This window comes from Aulonocara sp. 'chitande type north' Nkhata Bay, linkage group LG7, assembly GCF_057382095.1.
Source record: "Aulonocara sp. 'chitande type north' Nkhata Bay isolate Kocher_YH1m ecotype deep benthic linkage group LG7, A_spYH_male_GT1.1, whole genome shotgun sequence".
In the NCBI taxonomy this organism is placed as follows: domain Eukaryota; kingdom Metazoa; phylum Chordata; class Actinopteri; order Cichliformes; family Cichlidae; genus Aulonocara; species Aulonocara sp. 'chitande type north' Nkhata Bay.
This window is the reverse complement of record NC_141350.1, coordinates 10,894,139-10,911,865: the sequence shown is the minus strand read 5'-3', so window position 1 is coordinate 10,911,865 and position 17,727 is coordinate 10,894,139. Positions and strand designations below refer to the sequence as shown.

The 17,727-nt window shown below is 41.0% G+C and overlaps 2 protein-coding genes and 1 long non-coding RNA gene across 4 annotated transcripts; 1 reads left to right on the top strand and 2 right to left on the bottom strand.

Moving 5' to 3' along the window:
* miox (myo-inositol oxygenase) lies at nt 1-5,411 on the bottom strand. Its single transcript, XM_086298524.1, has 10 exons — nt 5,248-5,411; nt 5,071-5,151; nt 3,838-3,918; nt 1,993-2,155; nt 1,834-1,901; nt 1,510-1,619; nt 1,141-1,208; nt 978-1,027; nt 466-578; nt 1-388 (listed from the first exon to the last, which is right to left on the bottom strand). Exons 1-10 carry the CDS (start codon nt 5,263-5,265, stop codon nt 280-282), a joined length of 861 nt encoding a protein of 286 aa, XP_086154650.1. The 5' UTR covers nt 5,266-5,411; the 3' UTR covers nt 1-279.
* A 304-nt stretch (nt 5,412-5,715) lies between these two features.
* Nucleotides 5,716-15,029, bottom strand: adm2b (adrenomedullin 2b). Of its 2 annotated transcripts, none has more exons than XM_086298525.1 (3): nt 13,849-15,029; nt 13,525-13,645; nt 5,716-8,521 (listed from the first exon to the last, which is right to left on the bottom strand). In XM_086298525.1, the coding sequence occupies exons 2-3, from the start codon at nt 13,623-13,625 to the stop codon at nt 8,116-8,118; spliced, it is 507 nt and encodes a 168-aa protein (XP_086154651.1). In that variant the 5' UTR covers nt 13,626-13,645; nt 13,849-15,029; the 3' UTR covers nt 5,716-8,115. The 2 variants fall into 2 exon arrangements, with proteins under 2 accessions (XP_086154651.1, XP_086154652.1); XM_086298526.1 differs by having other exon boundaries at nt 14,482-15,029.
* Nucleotides 13,943-16,268, top strand: LOC147324610 (uncharacterized). The gene is made up of 4 exons (XR_015130201.1): nt 13,943-14,093; nt 14,459-14,782; nt 14,955-15,000; nt 15,834-16,268. It is a non-coding gene; the product is annotated as an uncharacterized LOC147324610 (long non-coding RNA).
* Nucleotides 16,269-17,727: the final 1,459 nt, after the last annotated feature.

Here is a 17,727-nt window from a genome sequence, read left to right as displayed (position 1 = left end):
TGTTTTGAAATCTTTTTATATATATGTAACAGTACAATAAAAGTGAAATTTTGATTTGTACATGCTTTATTGTATAAAATAGGCATTATTATAATGATTAGAATATACAAAATAAGATTGATTTATCCAGTAAAAACTAAACTATATACAGAAAGACACCAAGTCCAGCTATACATTTAGTCAGAGTGTCACAATATAGGTATGTAAAATCATTCCACTAACAGATTTCTAACAGTGTTGTCGTTGATTTTTCTTTTTAAGCGTTCCTTTTGGTCCGTTTTACCACTGCAGTACTCCAGGACAGTACTTGTCAATCAGAGACCGGTAGTACACCTTCAGGTTGTTGACGTCAGGCAGATCAGTGGTTTTTGTGTACAGGTCAAATTTGCTGTAGATGAATCAGAGTTAAGTCCTGGGTGCAAAACTTGACTGAACACATTTTACATGTGTGTTTAAGATACTCACTTGAACTCTTTGACCCAGGGCAGCATCTTCAAGTCTTTATCGTTGCACAGATGCATGTAATCTCCATGGGAGTGCCAGGGGTAGAAGGAATGGAAGCGAATCATGTATAAGCCCTGGAGGGAGACACAAATTAGAGGTGTCTCCAGTCACTGTATGCATGGAAAAAACAAATGTATTTTTTCCACTATAATCGGGATTTATCCACTAATTCTTCTATTCTACCCCTTTTGTTCTGATGCCTAATCTTTGACCTTTACTCTGGTTGTGTTGGAGTTGCAATCAGTCTTTCCCCACAAATTAATCCAATTAAATGTTTGGTTCTTAAACCTGCTGAAATCTACCCTGGTTCTCAAAGAGCACCAAGCAGAACTGGCACCATGTCAGAGGAAAAGAGGAATTAGTGTTTAAGCTGTTAATTCAGAGCCAAGACTTTCCTGTTGCCTAACACTTTTGTGCCAACTATAAAGCTAATTGCCCCCGATAAAAACAATTTAAGGTAATAATTAACTCACCTCCTCTGGGATGAGGCACTTGTTGAACTTCATAACTCTATAGAGATACTCTGAAGACAAGAACGCAAGGGTGTAGATCACAGTGTAATAGATAAATGCTCTTCTATAGTAGTAGAACTTTTAAAAATAATTTAAGTCATGCGTGGCTGATGATGCTTCTTACCATCGTGGCCCCAGGACATGAGGACATTGTCAAGGCCACAGTTTGGTTCGTAGATCCCAAACTCAGTGCTAAAGGGGGAAAAAACATAACAGGATCAACTCCCTGCACTTTTAATAATTAGACTACAATTTACTGTCAGCAGTCATAATTTTACAAGGAGCATATTTTCAATAGCACAAATAAAAAAAAATTTTTTGGTCAGCTGATTAACACCGACTGTGGACTGAACAGATGCAGATGTGTGTTTTTATGTCCACTGAGCAGTTTGCTTTCAAGCACACTTCGTTAACTTTTTTTTCCAATGTTCTCATCTGTAAAATATGTGCAATTATTTTGTGAAATTCGCAGAGTCAACGTCAGAATACCAACTTGTATTTGGGATTATTGTCATCTGGATTTTTCAGGAAGGTGTTGTTTCTGAACACAATGGAGTTTTGAAATTTGCAGCCAACAGGAAAAGTGTCGCCCACTACAGCCCACTACAGGACACAGAGACACAGACAGTTACCTTAGAAACCTATTAAAATTAAACATGAAACAAATGGGATTTATATAGTAATAATAACAATAATGAGCAATAAACTAAATGAACACAACTGTGTTAAAACTTCCGTTTGAGGAAAAGCAGCTCTGAAAACTTTGAACAGATGAATCTGCTGTGCCAGCTTTACCTATCTTGGACCTATCCCTCACCTGCGGTTCATCCCAGAGAGCCATGATCTTTCCGACATCATGGATCAGACCAACCAGCTGGAACCATTCTGAGAGGTACAGTAAGTACAAGATATTTACTCTATAGCATGAGCTTTTCCACAGTCTCGGTGCATTTCTGATTCTCTCTCTGCACTTTACCTTTGTCTGGGTGTTCTTGGCGGATGCCTTCAGCAGTCTGGAAAGCGTGGAAGGAGTTGGGGAAGTCCACATCGGGATCAGACTCATCCACAAGCTGGTCTAGAGACATGATGGCATCCATCATCCCCATCCGGGTGTGGTTACAACCGTTCCATTCAGTGTGCTGCATCAATATTAGACAGTTAAATAACTCCAAGCGGTGTGTGAAAAATGCTCTGGTGAACAGATAGAAGTGATGCTATTCAGCGGTCAAAGGAGCTTGCAAAGAAAAGCGTCTGGACTTCTTTAAGTTGCTTGAAGACGTTTCACCTCTCATCCGAGAAGCTTCTTCAGTTCTAAGGTCAAATGGTGGGGAGTCCCAGATTTAAACCTAGTGGGAGTGTCTCCCCACAGCATGTTGCTGGGTCTGAAATACACTGGGATGTCATGCTTGGAGAAAACTCTCCTGAGTTTTTCTGATACACCGGCTACATAGGGGATGACAATGTTGTTGCGTCTGTCTTTCTTATCCTCCCTCGCTGGTGTCTGATCTTCTTTTCTGTGCCTCTTTGCTGACTTTAAGAACGCCCATTTAGGATAGCTGCACGTTTTGAGTGCTTCCTTTACATGCGTGTGTTCCTTGCACATGCGTGTGAAGGAACACACGCATGTAAAGGTTGCCGGTGTATCAGAAAAACTCAGGAGAGTTTTCTCCAAGCATGACATCCCGGTGCATTTCAGACCCAGCAACACACTCAGACAGAAACTGGTTCACCCAAAAGACAAAACTCCAAAACACAGACTTAACAATGTGGTGTATGCTGTACAGTGCAGCGAGGAATGCTCAGACCTCTACATTGGAGAGACCAAACAGCCACTTCACAAGCGCATGGCACAACACAGAAGAGCCACCTCCACAGGACAAGACTCAGCAGTCCATCTGCATCTAAAGGACAAAGGTCACTCTTTCGAGGATGCCAATGTTCACATTTTGGACAGAGAGGACAGATGGTTTGAAAGAAGCCATCTATGTCCACTGTGAGCGACCATCTTTGAACAGAGGCGGTGGTTTACGACACCAACTGTCTGCCATCTATAATCCAGTTTTGAGTTCCCTCCCCTAGACGCCTTAACGACCACGCACATCCTGGGCCATCTGACCTCAGGAATTCTCATGATAAGGTGGGGCCAGGTTTCACAATGAGCTCACCCGAAACCCTGGCTGATTGGGACCCACACCCAGTTCCACACCTTGGCTCAGGCGATTAGAGGATCATCAGGGGGTCCTTTTTTCCCTCTGTGGGGGGATACTCCCACTAGGTTTAAATCTGAGACTCTCCACCATTTGACCTTAGAACTGAAGAAGCTTCTTGGATGAGAGGTGAAACGTCTTCAAGCAACTTAAAGAAGTCCAGACGCTTTTCTTTGCAAGCTCCTTTGACTACGATGACCTGGATGACTGAGAACCTTCACAGACACGATGCTATTCAGCAGTTAACACTAATATTCTGCCGTTTATAATAAAGCAAAAGCACATCATGTTGTCAAATATATGACAATATATTCAATGTATAACTTTGTGAGGAGAATTAGGTTAAGTAAACAATGTTAAGGCCAGAGACTGGTCTGTGATTCAGACCTCTTTCTTTTTTGTTTGCTCAGTCTGAGTCAAGTTTGCTCATCCAGAGGCAAATCCAGAGGTCGCACAAGTTCAGTGTGATTGACTAAAAGCTGCCATTCATGAATCTGTAACTGATCATTTCACATAGTGACAGACCTTATTTTTAATATCCAGGTCTCTTTTTTAAAATGTTCTCTTTGTACCAGGTTTTACTCACTGTTTTTTTTTCCTTCTAATTTTCTCACCTTTTGGTTTACAAACTCCACTGTTTGATAGGTGTGCATCAGGCTGTACGTGTTGAAGACACGGTCAATTAGGTTTCCGCTCTGAAAACACAGACCAACACCAACAGATTCTCAAAAGCAAAAACTGATTTCCAATGTTTCCGTGTGTTTTTTTATGTGTAATATCGTTACGTATGTTGCTAAACAGACTTCGGTGAACAGGTATTGCAAAGGGGTTATATACAAAATTTAAAAAAATTACCTGTTTCTCAATTATCTTTGTAGCTGTGTTATTGTACTTAATTGTAATCAATCAGCTTCCTTTTGTCCACTTACAATAAACAATAATTTTTTTAACTGCATAAATAAAGGATACATAAAAGTCCCTGCCAAAAAGTGATTGCGGCTTCTACCTTGTTACAGGAATGTTGTTTGTTGGTTAAGAGGACTTGATATAATTCACGAGAGATATATTTGACATATGTTTCACATATTGTAGATCAACAAGTTATTTATAGCAGTTTAAATACAAGCAATCAGTTTTTGGCACAACACCGGCCAATGATTGGTCGCTCAGTGGCTCTAACAAACACACTCTAAAGGACTAAGTTCTGCCCCCACACCATTTATATATTACATATACATATGTACATATTAATTAAACTTATATTTACATGCTTTTTTATCAGTATTTATTATAATTAACTTTGTTTTTATCAATATTTATTCCCATTGTGAGAGTATGAATATTTATACTTTTAATCCCGTTTTTAACACTGGGTTACATAGTTGTTTAGTTAGATCAGACCATCAAATCAATGAGCTTCTCGGAAAATCTGCATTAGACTGTAATGTTTGATTAGTTAAAAATCTGATGACATATGCAGAACTGTGTCAGCCTCTGCTGATAAAAACTCAACTATCTTTCAGTGAGTTGACCCCACTGTGGAAGCTTAAACTCAGTGAATGACTAAATGAACTGAGTGAATGATCTGCTGTTACAGAACTGATCAAATTAGCCAGAAGTCAGACTCTATTGAGTAGAAAATAAGAACCTGAACTCCCCTTGTGGTCAGCCTTGGGTTAGTGTTAGGCACATTTTGATATTTTGCTTAAGTTTTGGCTCACTCTGAAGCTCAGCTTTTTTTTTTTTTTTTTTTAACTTAAAGCAGTTATGTCTGCCTGTAATTATAACCTCAGTTTTTTCCTTCAACTCATAAATTAATGTGGAATTAAGCTGGTTTGTTTAATTACCTCAAAGTTTCTGTAGTCTTCCTTGTCTTTCGCCTTACTTGTCTCCAAATTTGGCCGATATGCCAGAGACGGGTCCGGACCCTTTGAGCAGTAAAAAGTACATTTTCAGATTTTACAAAGCTATGCAGCAACTCTGCTTTCAAATGAATGGTGTGAATGGGCAAAAATTACACTTACAATGTTAATGATCCTCATGGCTGATAGGTGAAATCACAGTTACTGTTGGGTTGTGATGGGCTGTGATGCGTCGATGCTCTGGTGGTCACTGTCCGCCTGCCCATATATATCCTCCTGGTTCAAACTGTAACCTTTTTGACGTGCATTGGGGGCTAGGTTTACAGCAATGTCCTGTCACACTTTAACCAAATTTTATGTAATGGGGTACCCTGTGTTGCACGTTGGCCTTGTTTGTGTGTTTTTGTATGTCAGAGTGTCTGTCCGTTCCAGGAAGAGCTTTTCAGTGATCAGCAGATTGCATGTTTGGGCTTATGTAGAATGACTCAGTACTTCTTTTCACAGTTAAGTTGTTTTTATTTTTTTTATAATTATCGGGGGAAAAAAGTTTTTACACATATGTAGATCTGTTTTTAATACTATGTATGCATTACATACAGTAGATTTGTCATATTTACATGTCTGCGAACTATATCACAAACTATTTAAATAGCAAAACAATTCTGCTTTCTTGTAATCTATGGGTACTGGTCCTCATGAAGGCAGGCTCTGACTTGGGATTTTTCAGTATCAACGGTCCTGTCTTTCAAGTATCAGCTGGTTCAAACGCAGATTAACAGAGGTAAAGTTGACAAAGATGTCCAAACAAGCGTTACTTCGTGACTTCTATTTTTTTTATTGATTGCTGTCTGTCACATAAACCAAATGCCTGCCTCTTTACCAGGTCACAAGGTGAACATTGTAAAGACTGAACAGACGACAGGAAAACCTTCATATTTTTCCGCTTTGCTGTGATGAGATATTTGGATTTGAATTTTGATTTGCAACCTTTACATTCCCTCGGAGAGGACACGGAGTACAACAGATCTTTACATTTTGTTTTATGTGTTAATAATACTGTACGGCATAAAAAAACATTTTTGGGCATAATTTTTTGGACACAAACAAGATAACTTCTCAGAAAAGCTTAAATATTTCTAGTTCTGATTTGCGTTTAAGGGGTGTATCTGGGGGTGGTAGAGGCTTGGCCCACTCTTAAATCTAATTGGCCACATTAAATGCCTCCCAAAACTGTTGAGAAACAACAGCCTGCATGCGATCAAGCATGGCACATCTGATGTAAATGTTGCAAACCGCGGGGTTTATTATACTTGTGTAAAATATGTTTTATATCTAAAGCTATTTGTGGCTGTAGAAGGAGCTAGATCAAGTTTGGTAGCCTCATTAGCCCCTGCCTCTGCTCTTTGTTTATGAACGTGACTTACAATGTGTGTTTTTTCTGAACATTTGAACTCTACCTGCTTTGTTCTGTGCATGTACAGGAAATGAAACGTGAATGTAAGTCACACTCACCTTTTAGGAATGGACAAAAAAGTGTTTCATAGTGAAAGAATAAAGGAGGCAACATGGATATGAAAAGGGTAAAATGATGCTGGTTTGTAACTTTACTTCATTTGTAAAATATTGTCAGTATAATACAGCATGAAATGTTCACAAAAAACTTCACACTGACGCCTTGATTTGCTGTTGACAGGTGAAATAACTATAAAGGTTTTATTTAACATCAGTGTTAGAAGAAAACAGCACAATGGTTTACAAAAGGACACTTGTGTCTTTGAATGGAGTGTATATGAAAACAAAGATTTACTAAAGTGTGATATTTACAGCAAAACTGACCCATTCATTTAAAGTTAAATAACACACCTTTAAAATTCAAGTCATATTGAATGTAAAGGATAATAAAGTGCTTTCATGCATTCCTAATAATAGCCTGTGTGAACTACCAAAACGGGAGTTATAATGAGCTGATGTGCACACAGAAAGAAAAGAATAAAACAAACTATAAAGCTTAAAAAATGATGGTCTAAATTCACTGGCATGCTTAATCTGCGCTGGTGAAAGGCAAAACACTCTAAGGCCTTATAAATGATCAATTAAGGCTCAAACTGATGCAGAGAATATCGAGTGCGGCTGTCCTCCCTCTGGTTTAATAGAGTTGAGACCTGCTACGGTGTCTGTTAAGTGTACAGACAGATTACGGATTAGGGTTAGTGGTTATTTTGGCTGATCATATGCACTGTGGGTTTTTGGGTGAAGGGTTAATTGGGTTTGATTGGGGGTTATTCTCGGGTTCTGTCTGCACTGAAGCAGAGAGGGATAAATGTGCTTTCAAGACACATTGTGGATTAACACTGAGCTCAGGTAAGTTAAGAGGAGGAGGATAACCATTCATCAGCAGACATTAGTCAGGTAGGGATTGGTTGAGAGAGGCTTGTCTGGTTACAAAGATAGTCGTGCTGTAAATGCCAAAACATATAGGACTCTAGTTTTAGCTCGGTATAATGCTGTAGCCCACACTACAGGTAATAATCTTTAAAAAGTGTTATTTTTACAGATTTGACAATCGTATCTGTAGCTTACAATAGCAATGTACTCGTCAGAATAATTGATAGATTCAATCTCAAATTGGTGATAATGAGTTGAAGCAGGAAGTTGTCTTGGGAAAGACTCCTGAGTGACCAAAGCACTCTGACATAAAAAAAAAGCAGTCTGCTGTTTCCAGTCAAGGGACTCTGACCTTTCCAAATGGCCTCTTAGTCTTTGCTGTTGTCTTTTTCATGATGTTGCCTCATTCAAAGCGTTCAACAGTTTACTCTGTGAGTACCTTGTTCTTATTACTGATGAGAGTTTTAGTCAAAACTATAAAAATAAGACCCAAGCTGTAAAAAACCCCACAACTGCTCTGTTAAGGAATGACAGCAGTAGCGATATTTTTGAGCCTGAACATATAGTTAGTGTAACAGTGGACCTGGGTAATTTGCCAGCAGGTGTTGATGAAGTTGTCTTGAGTGTGGGTGAGTGGGTGTGGCCTTATCCATAGCTGTGAGGACTGCGGGGGTTAATTGGGGAGGAGTCTTCCCTCCCACTCTGTCCAATCAGCTGGTACAGACGGTGGCTGAGGTTCTGAACCTGACAGGTGCCTAGGACACACCCCACCCTCATCAGGTGGGGGTGGCCCCTGCCTCTACCAGCATGGCGACGACCCCGTGACCCGTGCTGCCAGACTGGCACCTCCGGTAGCACGTTGTGGCTTTGGTCGACCAACAGGTCAAAGGGCTTTGGCGGGGGATCTTTGTGTGGGAGCAAGGCCCTCCAGATGATCTGTCCGTCTTCCTCTGTAATTTGGTTGGGAGCAGCGACAGAGAGATCAGACACAGTTGGCACGATGCTGGGGTGAAAGGACTTTGGGAATTTAGAGGTTCTGGGAAAACTCAGCCTGAGAAAAACAGACAGAAAGACAGAAAATATTTCCAGGGAATCACATTCACATACGTCATATAAACGTGACTTTAGGGTAATAATACTACTTTCAGCTGCTGCCTTATTCACAAAGGGTTGTCACAGTGGGTTTGTTGCATGTTTGACTTGGCAGGTTCCCTTATTGATGCAACCCCAAAGGGATATATGTCGCCTCTCAGGATCAAACTAAGGATCTCTGACTCTACTATGGAGCCCCCATGACTTTAGGGTACATTACGTTGGTGCAGATTCATTTCCTGAAGACTTAGTGAATCCTTTAGTATAACTTCAATTAACCTCATCCCCGCCTAACGCAGCAATTTAAAATTGAACAACTGTGTGGATATGAAAGGGTGACTGTGTAAACGCGCAACATTAGCAATACCTGTTCAAATGTGATGATTGGCAGTCATGCATGTCACCTGCTTGAGTTTCACAGTGAAACTGGATAAACGCCTTACAGGATTCACGGTTGCACTGCAGGAATGTCTGCTGTGCTCAGTCTGAGGTCTCATTTTTGAGAAGAGATGATAAAGAAAGACAGAGTGGTGCACAGGTAGTAGTTCTGCCTGTAGCTATCTAACCGTCTATGTGCATTGCTTAAACATTAAAGCACTGCTTTCCCCCATTAATCTTCAAAACACAGTTAAAAGGGTGATAAGTTCATTTTAGTCAATAATTAAAAAAGAATGCAACCAGTCGGTCTAAAATTTCTGCTAGCGACATCTAAAGGCTGCTCTGTTTCCAGCTCCCAACCGGACCAAAGTGGTTTAAACCAACAGAGTCGAGAACCAAGACACTGACATCCGCTCAGTCAAAAAAAAAAAAAGACATGGTTAATCAATAACAGTATGCAAGTCGGCAAATCTCACAACAGTTCCGGGAAGTGACAAAGCACAATGTAGATTGGTGGTGAGGGGCTCCTACACCTCCTCCACTCCCCTTGAGTGGGTTTTAAGTACTTTATTTCTCAGTCTCCTGCTGTCTGCAAACGTTTTTTTCCTCTCACATCATCACAATACCTTTTCTATTTAAAAAAGAAAAAAATAATTCCCACTTTCTCCCAGATGCTCAAAAGTTCAAGTGCAAAGAGGGGGTATGTTTTGTCATGTAAGCAACCAGCGATGACATAATACTGCACAGGTAAATTAAAGGTTTGCAATAAAGCAATTGTCTGTTTATTCCAGCCCTTTTATACTGCTGACAGGAGCAAGTGGTTAAGTCAAATGACTGCAAACCCTCATCGTCCCTAATTCTCTTTAATACTTTTATAGTTTTGTCAAACACAACACTGCCTTACGCATGACTTATAATTCTGTACTGCAAAAAATGATATTGTATATTCAGTATGTAAGGAACAAAGAATAAAGGCAGAGGGATGGATGAAGTAAGATAATGTTTGTTTGTTTGTTGTGAAAAGTGGGCCAGATTACCATTTTATCCTGTAACTAATCCTGACTGGTATTCTGATCACTCTTCTGGCTGGACACCTTTAGCTCTCACTGCCAACACACACGAGAACACACATTCATTGTGTGTTATACCATTGACTTTAGGCTAGGTGAACTGAACTGGTTTTAATGGATGGTGAATGAAGCGTGCACACTTAGACACACACACACACTGGCATAATGTTGCATGGTGGAGAATTAGTCAAAACACGTGACTGTGACACGTGACTGTCAAACTGAGATGCAGACTTTTGCATGCATGCGGTACACAGCGTAAGAAAACTCTTGGCTTTATTCATCTTTACATGCGTGTGCTGACATCTGTAGTTGCCTGTCTCTTTTTCTTTCTGCACAAAAAAACACACATTTGTGCATTTACTCACACACATACATGGTTAAATGGCCCCCTGTGGTGAGGTTTAAAATCAACTGCCAATGAAGGGAAAGGCACTTGGCACCAAACTGCCTCCCAGTAACAAGAAATCTGGGCCACTGAGCTACTTGCTAGTTTCTAACACATCTAATACAGGTAAGCTAATATACAGCAAAGAACCAATACAGTAAACACATATGCCTATTTTTTATTTTACTTCCAGTAATTTTTAGTGTCTGCATTTTCATTGTGGTGAAAAGGTTTTGCTTATCCACTGTACTACAAGATACGGGGATGGGTGTTCTTCTTCACCTTTCCACCTGTCTCCTTTACATGCACACAAATGTTCTGTCTTGCTTCCTCTGGCTTTCCTCCCTCTTCTCTCCAGAGCATACCTACATCACTCTAGACTCTTTTCCACCAGCTCCATACTCTCACTATGGATCACAATGCCATGTGTGAACGGAGACTCCTGCCTGACCTCATCTGTCAGCCTCTCCATCACCTTTGCAAAATAGACGGGGCTCAACCCCACCTTGAACTCCCACTGCGCACCTCACTTCTGTCTCGTTGTCCTCATGCATGTCCTGCAACACTCTCACACACTTCTCTGTCACTCCTAAATTCCTCATGCAGTACCACAGTTCCTCTGTTGGCACCCTTCCGCATGCTTTCTATAGACCTACAAGGACACAGTGCAACTCCTCCTGACCTTCTCCGTATTGCTCCTTTTCAGCTGTACTGCTGCTCATTAATCATTACTAGCTTCGGTCAAGCTTCAACAGCTCTTTCTCATATCTTTGTGAGTGGCTCTGTAGTTATTATAGCTCTGAACATCACCCTTGTTCTTGAAATTCAGTACACAACTTTTCCATCTTCTCATTTTTCAAGATTATGTTAAACAATCTGGCAAAAATAAGCAAACTCTCCTGTCTTCTCTCCTAGACTCCAGACCTGTGGAGGTATGGAGATACCTCCACAGGTATGCCATCTGGACAAATCAGCTTTCCATGTTTCATCGTCTTCATAGCACATTCCCTTGCCTCATTCAGACATTTGCATAAATACCACTCTTTCTTTTCTGTTTAGCAGTGGATGGGTCAGAGTGCAGTGAAAAACCATCTTGCATTCTTTAAAGTGCATCCTTAGTCTCCACTGGCTGTAGATTTATAGCTGTGAACATGAATTCACTGCATCCTGAGTTCTTGTAGATGAGAAACTGCCCACCAGAGGTGCATGCGAGCACAAAAATATCAGACGCAGTTAGATATATGTAACAGAGAGTGAGAGGACCTCATGTGTCCTGCCTTCTTAGGCACCAACCTCACCTTCTTCCTTCAGAAGTGAGAACACACCTCACATCGCCTGCTGTGTGCTACATGTGAGAAGGGATAGCTTTAGACAGCATCTCACCCTGGCTTTGTTACAGCCAGTTACATTAAAAGTACGACTTTATTATGAGTTGACAAGATCTGATGATAGTGATATCCATTTCCCAGTCACAGTTTTCTTTGCCCACCTGGTCTGTTTAATGGCGGTACTAGCTGGAGAACAGAGAGGGATTGCTTATCGTCAATGAAACTTACTGTAAAGTTGTAAAAAAGTTATTTTTTGAGCAGCTGAGATGCTTTAAAATGAAATTTGGTCATAACTCACAGGAAGGAAAACAGAAACGATTGTTGCCTATAATATCTGGCAGCAATTAACACTCCATGATAGCAGTATGTAATAAGCTGAACCCCCTTTTGTGTTTTTCTTTCTATTGCAACCCCCATTCCCTCACCTCTCATGTGTGATTCAGGATGTGAACCTGAATCTGAGAGACCAAAAGGAGCGTCTCCAACATTCTTCCCCAGTTAGAGCTCAGCATGGGGCTGTTCACAGAGAGACTGAACACACATGCAGACACATACGTGTACACAGACACACACACCCTTTTGTCCCTATGGGTTGCCCACAGCTTCACTAACAGCACGACCCCCTCCCTCCTTTTGGCTCTGTCTTTTTTAAATTACAGCAGGATGCTTTCATTTTTCTTTCTCTCCTCTTTTATTTCTTTAGGCTCACTTTGCTGAGAGCCAGCAGCAATATTACGTTACATCCAACAGCACTGAATCACACTGAGACGTTTGAGATGGGGTTCCCCACAACCCCCACCCCCATTAGCCAGAGATGTTTAGTATATAATGCTACACAACTTAATCAAATTGATAATTCTTATTGGTGTTGTTGAGGAAAAACAATCAAATAAACAAGCAGGAATAGTTCTGAAAAAATAAAAATAAAAATAATTGTATGAAATGCATTGCCTTGATGCCTTTTTATCTTACACTGTTATCGCACTAATTTAGCTCTCGAACAATAGATAAGGTGTATTAACACTAATGTGGGATTAAAGCTTTATAAAAGCTGCAAATAAGGGGAGAAATCCCTCTTATATAACTTAGACTCAGGGAGCATAACCCCTCTCCCTCTCTTACGCTTTCTTTCTCACACACACAAAACAGCGTAAGAAGTTTTCTCTGATTAGATCTACCAAGGTAGCAGAAAACAAAGTAACGACCTGTGGGTTTGCATGTGACGGTAATTTTAAACGGCGTGCTGCTGGCCTTGAAGCAGCCACATCATAACATGTTCTTAAGGAACCTACAAGCTGCTGGTGTCTTATTCAGACTGCTTGCTTGCTGCTTGGCCCCTCGGTATGCGCATGTATCCTTGTCCCAAATCCCACTAAATCACCTTCACCTCTGTCTCACCTCCTGCTGCTACTGAGAGGAATTACCTTACTCTGTCACTAGACCCTTTTTCTTCTCTTTTATGTTTTTATTTCTTTCTTTCTTTTCTTCAAATGCTGTGATGTGTAGTCATTGTTTTGCCAAAGTTACCTTTTTACAAAGGCTTTTTATTTCTAAAGAGAGAGTTTAAAGGGTGTTATGTGGTGCAAATTTATTCACAATTACTCACAAAACCTTTTAACATTGCTTTATACTTTATCTTGTATGGGGGGAAAAGAGGAAAAATACAAAATGTGCATCAAAGTAAAGCAGCAAAATTAAAGTTGTTTTCCATTAAGGTTATTAGTTAAGAAGATATTCTGAATTTAACAATTTACTTAAAAACAAATAAATCCCCCTAAAAGTTTCGGGGTTCGGGTACCTGGGTCTGTGAGTTCTCTGCGGAGTCAGTGCTTGGGACTGGATCTCCAAAGGCAAGAGCCCGAGCAGCACGCACAGCCACGCCGGACGGAGGGTGCACATGACAGGGTAGCGGAGGCACACTGTCCGGGAGCAGTAAACCAAAATATTATTGATATTACCGGAAATGTTAAAAAGAATCGATTAGAAAAAAATCCGAGAATATGGTCTGTCTTTTTGTTGTTGTTTTGTTTTTACAAAATTATCTCTAACATGTAAAATGTCGCGTATTCATGAACGACACGGTCAGCATCATCTCTGTTTCCTGCATCTTCGGCACACTGACCTCCGCGGTGTAATCCAATGTGATGCTCACTGGGGCGCAAAGCAGGAGCGAATGGAGTGTTCTGGTTTATAAAGTCCGAAGGAGGAGGAGGAGGAGGAGGGAGGAGGAAGTTTTATTGCGTGTCCTGCTCACCAACCTCACCTCCAATGAACCTCGCAACCTAATTAAACCTCAAGAGCTTCAGTCCTCTCACTAATCCTGGGTATGAAGTGGATCTGCCATATTTGTTTTGTGCTTTATGTAAGGTAACTTATATTTTTGGATTTCATTTCCCATTAAGCAGTGTCCTTGTGGCCAATAGGCTGACCCACTTAGAAATAACTGCTGAACCGATTATTATTAACACAGTGAAGTCGTATTAAACCCCCTGGAATACAAAGAAAATGTTATTTTTAGTAACAGGACTTCACTTATATGACAACCACGGGTTTTCATACAGTAGCCTACTCAATGCATGCCTGGAAAACTAACAAATAACTTCCTATAAAACCTGAAATAAAGTCATTATAAAAAAAAAAAAATTTACTTTGAAAAGGTATTGCATTTTATTAGTCTAATGCTTTCTACTTTGCATAAATCTTCTATTTCTTCTTCTACCTGCTGGCATTAGTGGATCATCTGCCTCCATCTCACCTCATCGCTGGTATCCTCCTCCGTCATACCAACCTGCTCCATGTCCTCCTTCAATACATCCATTAACCTTCTCTGAAGTCTTGCTCTTATCCTCCGGCCTGGCAGCTCCATCTTCAACATCCTTTGTCGAAACCAGGTTTCGCTGTCGAAACCTGTCAAAGCTGTCTCACCAGCTATCCCATGTTAGAGTCCCATGTTAGAATGTCCGACTTACCATCATTAAAAAGCATATTTAAAGCTTAACACACATTAATATGAATGTCTATGGACAATTCCCCCCTTAATAACAACTATGAGTAGGGTAATTTTTTAAGAAATTTTTTTTTAAATGACTTTCTTAACTGGATAATTGAACTAGGTACATGTCTGCATTGGCTGATAGCTGTCTTGACAAGGGCAGCTACAGTTTCTGCTAGGCCTCATCCACTACCTCAAGTTGTTAAACTGGATCCTTTTTGTGTTATCTTTAATAGACTGGCTACTGTTATGGCTTGCTGTGTGGTTCGTACTTCGGTTTTGGTGAGTAACTTTTTTGTGTTTGTGTTTTCTGTTTGTTACCACTGATTAGCTGCATTGCACTCATACAGTTTATGAATATAGCTTGCTATGAATCTAGCTAGCATTAGCTAATAAATTAGCAGTCTGTTCTTTTGTTCATATAATATAATATCTGCTTCAAAAACCAACATGGCAGAAGCCAAAAAGCTAACATTATAGCTTCAGGTCAGCACCTACACAGGTATTTTGGAAAACATAGCCTTTTTGCCTCTTGCCCACATATTAGCACCATTTTAGGTCTTTGAAAACGGAGATTTCTGGGGGTTTTGTGGGTTGGGGAAATCACAATGCAACTTTGTTGCTTTTATTTTGAAGGTGACTGCTATTAGACGTGTGTGTGTTCAGTTGATACACATACCCACATAGCAAAATTGGTATGGCCCGGATCAGGCCCACACAATGTGCTTACATATGGCTAACATACCGCAAAGAACGACGGCCCTTTGGTGGCCCAGACCTGGTTTGCCCAAGGTTGCCCACACATGGGCCAGCACAAGGCCAGTTGCATACACACTGGTGGTCCTGTGCTGGCCCATGCGTGGATTACCTCTGGCAAACCTGATCTGGGCCACCAAAGGGCCGTCGTTCTTTGCGGTATGTTAGCCATATGTAGGTGGTGTGCAGCCACGGGCCAGTTGTAGACACACTGCTGGCCCAGAACAATTTCAGCTCTGGCCCCAGATGTCAGCCTAATGTATACTTTAAACAAGCCATGCAATAACAACATGTACCAGATGTTATGGCCCTGGCCATAATCTGCTTTAGTAGTTGTTTTCTTTGTCTGTGCCTTTAAGTCTTTGCAGGTCCCGGATTGGATGAGCTGACGGCTGCCGATTGGTCCGCTGATCATGTGGTCGCATTCAAAATCCATCACCAGCAGTTGTCCCAGGCAGCCACTGACAGCAGCAGCAGACCTGACCCTGGCCTCTAAAACCTGAGACATTTGTGCCACTTTCTGAGTTCTGTATATAGTGTGTACATTAGTTTTCATTGTAAATAGCACCTTGTAAATAGCACTGGAACAGAAGGGGTGAGCTGCCTTATCGTTTTCCTTGCACTGTTTTCTCCTGTTTATTTCAGTTAGGGAGTTAGGTGTAGCGCTTGTCTTTTGTTTGATGTTTGATTTCACATAGGGTTTTAGATAACACCTCCTCCTGACTTAGCTTGTTTTGTTTGTTATTTTGGCCTTTGTTCACCCCGGAGCTTCATTTTTGCAGTGTAGATAAATAAACCACCATTCACTAAGAAATTGGTTTTCCCTCTGTGTATGGTTTTGGGGACCAGGGCGGGGCAATCTTTTCAAACTTATGTTGCGTTCCTGTACCCCTAGACTGGGGCGTAACACCAGAACATGCAGAAGTAACATGCCAAAACTCTGTTCAGACAGTGAGTGGACTGATTCTTATATAGCACTTTTCTACTCTCCCAGATTACTCAAGTGCTCAATACAACATGCCACATTCACCCAATCACATACTTTTGCTTAACTGAGGGCTTCCTAACTACTTTCACACTCTTGACATGCAGATTGGAGGAGCCAGGGATCAAACCACTAACCTTCCAATCAGTTTGTGACCTGCTCTACCACCTGAGCTACAGCCTCCCACTGGCAAAGATGAGTAAGCCCTCACTAGGTTTTGGATAAAGTGTACACTCACAAACCTGTCAAACCTGCATTTGAAACATTGGCTACCATAGCAGTAGAGTGGCATTTGGGTCTTCTAACTAAAATAGGAAAATAGGAACATAAATAGTGCCATCATTGCCAGACGTGGCCCACATCTGGTTGACATACACTCTGCCAAAACACCAGTCAGTCAGAAGTGCCAGCTTGATTCCAGATCTGGGCCAGACCTGTTTTCTGTGGGCCTGGGCCACATAAACCAAACCACAATCGAGCCAGATATGGCATGCCATCACGTAGACAGTGCCATCTATGTCAGGCCTGGCCCATATCTGGATGACATGCGTCTTATCATGCCAGAAGTCCGCCAGCAGTGCCGGCTTGATACCAGATCCGGGCCAGACCTGCTTGCTATGTGAGTACAGATTGATGCAGAATGTAGCGTTTTGAACAAGAGATGGTGTTAGAGATAAAGCAGTGTGCTTAGTTTGTGGTGAGAAGATTGCTATGTTGAAGGATTACAGTTTGAATTGCCATTATGAGACTAAGCACCTACATAAAAATACAAGAACTTGAATGATGCAGAGCGCAAACTAATATGTGAAGACAGAAGAACTTTTTTTTTACCAAGCATTACACATCCAAGGAAGAAGCAGTCAAGACCAGCTTTGTCTTTTCCCATAAAATTGCACAAATAGCAGTAACAAAGGTAAACTATTCTCCGATGGGAAGTTTATTTGGTGAACTGTTATTATGCCCATGAGAAAAAAAGAAGCATTTGAGAATGTGTCTCTATCCAGGCGAAGCATAACAAGACTGATCAAGGACACTGTGGGAAATCTGCAACTTACGCTGACAAAGTGGACACTTTGAACTGGACGTGATGTCTGTGACACAGCCAAGTTACTCATCTTTATGGATGGGAAAACTAAAGTGTTTGAGATTGCAAGGAACAATATTTGTTCATGGAGGTAACCACACGCTTGGGATGAAATGGGAAAAACTGGCAGATGTGACCCCTTGGGAAAATTAACTGCTCACCTCTGGTATACATACAATAAAAA